Here is a 4,265-nt window from a genome sequence, read left to right on the forward strand (position 1 = left end):
CTAAACAGTGGCATATGTGGCCTGGTGCCATGTGTGTGTGTGTCAGGGAAGCTGCAGCAGCAAGGAGCATAGGTCAGAAAGTGGCATTGGACACCACCTTTGAAGCTGTTGTATCCCACTGATTTTGGACTTTGTTGCTGCTGCCAAAAGCCATGAATGAGGAGGAGGGTGAGGTCATAGCCTGACTTTTTCCCATTGTTATCCCTGCACTGAGAGGTATTTCCAAGTCTGCCCAGTGACTAAGCCTCATCTCCTTGATAGCTCTAGTTGAACACCTGCCAGTCTCCAGAGGGAGGATGTAGTGGCTCTGCCATGCTAGCCCTGTGTCATGGGTTATGCTGAGAGGCTGCCCTGAGCACTGTGAGCTAGGGACAGTTAACCAAGTGCCTGGGCCAGAGGAAGCCATCAGTAGCTTACTCTGCTAAAGGACCCTGCTCCAGAAAGGGGCCTTATTTTCTTCCCGCTGGGGAAGCTGGGCTTGTCTGAAGCACTGGTGAAGGAGGTAGGTGCCATGACTGCATGTTGACTTCTCCCTGCAGCCAGATTGAAGGTGTCATTTTAATGATTCTGCTACAAGCCCTCACCGTGCATGTCTCTGAGAATCCATCCTCCACTTGCACCCTTGACCAGGATGGAGTCCTGGACTGGACAAGTAAGTATGTCCTTGGGAAATCTTCTGGGCACTCTGGCTGCACCCTCTGTACCCCTACTCTCCCCCAGGTGTCACTGTGAGGGAGCCTGTGAGACTGATGTAGGGTTCCTTTTAGCCACCTTTCCCAATCTGATAGTGCTCCTGCTAAACCAGGCCAGCTGGAGGGAAATGGTAAGACCTCTAACATGCCATGAATTCAGCTAGCTCTATGTTAAAATTTCTCTTATGGCTACCCTAATCTTATGGCAGAGAACTGAGTTTCACTGAGCTAGAAAGCAGCTGTTCTAGGGGAAGATGCTGTCCGTGTAGCACAGCCTGTGCTGCTTTGCAGTGTGGGAGGTCAAGACTGCAAAGACATTGAATGAAATCTACTTCTGTTGCTTCCACACACAGAGCTGCCTGGGTCTGTAACACTCTGGTACAGTTCTGACTTCCTCTCCTCCTCTTCCTTTCCTAGCTGGTCAGGAGAAGAGAGAGCAGCTGAGATGAACAGGAGCACTAATGTGTTTTCACTGCAGGCTAAACCCTGGTCTTGATCTGTCAGTTGCTTCATATTTATGTAATACTGACACTAAGTCCTGGGGACACAAAGACTGAAAGACACCTGTTAAATATATCCTTCTTGGCTGAGCAGAAACTTCCAAGAACAAGCTCCATTACCTGGCAGGGACAAAGGCTTCAGGATAACTGCCTCCAAAAAGCAATTTGACTGCATGGAAGTCTCCATGTCAGATCAGAGCTGGAGCTCATGATTAGGCACCTATTCCTACCCATTTTGTGGTCTGATACATGCAGAGACATCTGTGGAGGAAAGTATGGAGGTACTTATTTGAGACACTGATAGAATGAGAATGTAACTACTTCCAGGCCTTGTTGCATAGCCTCTTAGCTCAACTGTTTTGATTCACTTTTCCTGTAACTTTCCTCACCACTGCCCAACACACAAACCTGGACACATAGAAAAAAACACACGCTCCCACAAACACATTGTGTGCAGTGGTGTAAGACCTCCAACATGTGGTGTCATGCAGGACAAGAGTCCTGGAAACATTCCACATTTCACCCACATCGTTTTCCTATGCCAGTGTTATGTGCACGGTGTGCAGATGCTGAACCCTAGACCAGTACAGCAGTGGAGAGCTGTGAATTCCCTGTCTAAAAGTGTACTTTCCTTGCAGCTCCGGTACTGGTGCTGGCTGGTCTCTGCAGTGCTATGGCTTGTTTCTACGTCATCTTCTTCCACACCAACTACAAGCGACTCCATGCTGAGACAAACACTGAAGATTTGGCCAAGGCAGAAGATACAGCAACAGCAGATGTTCCTGAATCATAACCAGGGATGCCAGGGGCCCAGTAAGGGAAGGACTCAGGCCTGTGGGCAGGAACCATGACTGGAAATGCTCAGCTGGCACACTGGGATTATCAGGTAGTGTTGCACAATAAGCAAGGGCTAAAGCAGAGTCACTGGGGCACCTTTGCTGTGCTTCCCTCATTCTTTTATTTATTTACAAGTCCAGGCTGTAAGAAGGGCTGTTCTGCTAGAAAGGTCAAAGTGGGACTAGAGAACTATGCAGGTAACAGGGATTTTTAGCTCACTTGATTCAAGCTAAAGAAATGTTGCAGAGGAAAGAAGCATTGTATTTCAGCCATTTTTTTCACTTTTATGTACTTGGATGAGGGATGAAGCTTTCACAGGGGTGGAAGCCATTCCTATTTGGAACACTGGCAGCCACTAGCCCCTCTACTCTCCTCTTGTGAGACCTTACCTGGAGTACTATGTCCAGCTCTGGAGACTCCGACATAACAAGGACACGAATCATTGAAAAGGGTCCAGAGGACGGCTACAAAAATGATGAGAGGGCTGGAACACCTCTCCTACGAGGACAGACTGAGGGAGTTGGTGCTGTTTGGCCTGGAGAAGAGAAGGCTCTGAGGACACCTTATGGCAGCCTTTCAGTGTCTGAGGGGGACCTACAAGGAAGCTGGAAAGGGACCTTTTACAAGGGCATGTGCCCTTGTTATCTACCCCACTAGAGCAGGGTAGATATACATGAGACATTAGTAAGGAGTTCTCTACTGTGAGGGTGGTGAGACACTGGAACTGGTTGCTCAGAGAAGTTTTGGAGACCAGGCTGGATGAGGCTTTGAGCAACCTGCTCTAGTGGGAGGTATCCTTGCCCATGGCAGCGAGGTTGGAACTAGATGATCTTTAAGGTCCCTTCCAACTCAAGCCATTCTATGATTCTATGATTCTACCACAAACCTACCAGAAAACTTGTACAGCGTAATGACTCTTCTACTCTAAGTCTGGAGCAAACTGTGCCTCTTCACTAAAAGGTGGGAGGAGCTACATCATCCTTCCATTGCAGCAGGAAAGTGTAGGTATGTGATCTGTAATATAAGTCTGTTACAATGAGCCACTTCGTCCTCTCCAACAAACAGGAAAAGCCCTGCCTCCAGTGCCACCTGTAAAAGAAAATACCAGTAAGCAGCAGAAGTTAAATATGGCAGCATTCCTCGCCCTCCTGGTCCTTTGCCAGATGCTGAGACATTCAGAATAAGCTTGCTTGTCTTGGGCCTCTGTTGTTGGTCCACCTGTCCTGCCATTCTACTGGTTTAAGTTTTCCACACAAAGACAAACCTGCTCGTGTCAGATTAGGGTAATATACCCTCCCTATGCCAAGTCATGCTGTCCTTTAGGGGAACGCTAAGAGTGTTCACTTTCTGGGGAATGACGCAGCAGTACCTGGTGTGGTGGAAGCTGGCAGAACTGGCAAAGGCAACTACTCAGAGAATGCAGGGACCTGTCATGTGTTTCTGCAGATGATAGGGGCTTTCTGGGGAAGACCAAGTAAGAAACAATATCAACAAGCACCTTCCAGTTCTCTCTGCAACTGGCAGCTGTTCTTCAGTGTTTGAAGAGATGGGTAGAGACAGAGAAGATTCCATTTGGAGTTCAGTTTAACAATTGCAATGGATAGACTGTGTTTTTCTTTTTACAGTACTTCCACAGCAGGCCAGTGTCCTGCCTTCGGTGTTCAAGTCTAGATGTACAATCTCAGAACTTTTTACCCTGTAACATTTCTGTGGTGAAAAAAATGAGATAGACAGGACTTGATGCTTCATACCATGCATATTGCAAAGAGATCTGAGTACTTGCTCATTAAGGGAGCTTGATGCAAACTGGAGCTGTGACTGGCTTTGTCCAGTCAAGCTAGAGAATGATTCCAGAGCAAAGGATGCATTTTCCCTGAGCAACACTGTACAGATGCGTTCTCTCAGTGCCTGAATTCTCTTCCCCGTTAGCAGCTGGAAATCTCTCCCTTTGTAAAACAGTTTGCTGCAACCTTCTAGGGAGCCTGCTAGTTCCTACAGCTCCAGCTTTGCTCTTACCTGTAAGCATTGACGTTTGTCAAAAGGATCAGGAAGGAAGATGGAAACTGAGGTGAAACAAGATCAGTTTGGACCTGTCAGAGGAATGAGATTGCTGTCCTTCACAAAACTACATGGTCAGTTCTACAGCCCTGGACAGAATACGCTCAATAGATAAACGCCAAACTTCCGTGACACTCTTAAGTCCTACTGTACTGAGAAGCAAGAAGAACATGGTACT

General features: G+C 47.5%; 1 protein-coding gene across 1 annotated transcript in view; it reads left to right on the forward strand.

The window, feature by feature from the left end:
* Positions 1 to 1,985, forward strand: part of MFSD7 (major facilitator superfamily domain containing 7) — a gene marked incomplete at its 5' end in the record, with an annotated part of 13,432 nt that extends 11,447 nt beyond the window's left edge. The window contains 2 exon segments of the mRNA XM_009874809.1: positions 540 to 652; positions 1,831 to 1,985. Of these exon segments, the coding sequence (XP_009873111.1) occupies positions 540 to 652; positions 1,831 to 1,985 (268 nt within the window).
* Positions 1,986 to 4,265: the final 2,280 nt, after the last annotated feature.

This window comes from Apaloderma vittatum, unplaced genomic scaffold, assembly GCF_000703405.1.
Source record: "Apaloderma vittatum isolate BGI_N311 unplaced genomic scaffold, ASM70340v1 scaffold17930, whole genome shotgun sequence".
Taxonomy (NCBI): domain Eukaryota; kingdom Metazoa; phylum Chordata; class Aves; order Trogoniformes; family Trogonidae; genus Apaloderma; species Apaloderma vittatum.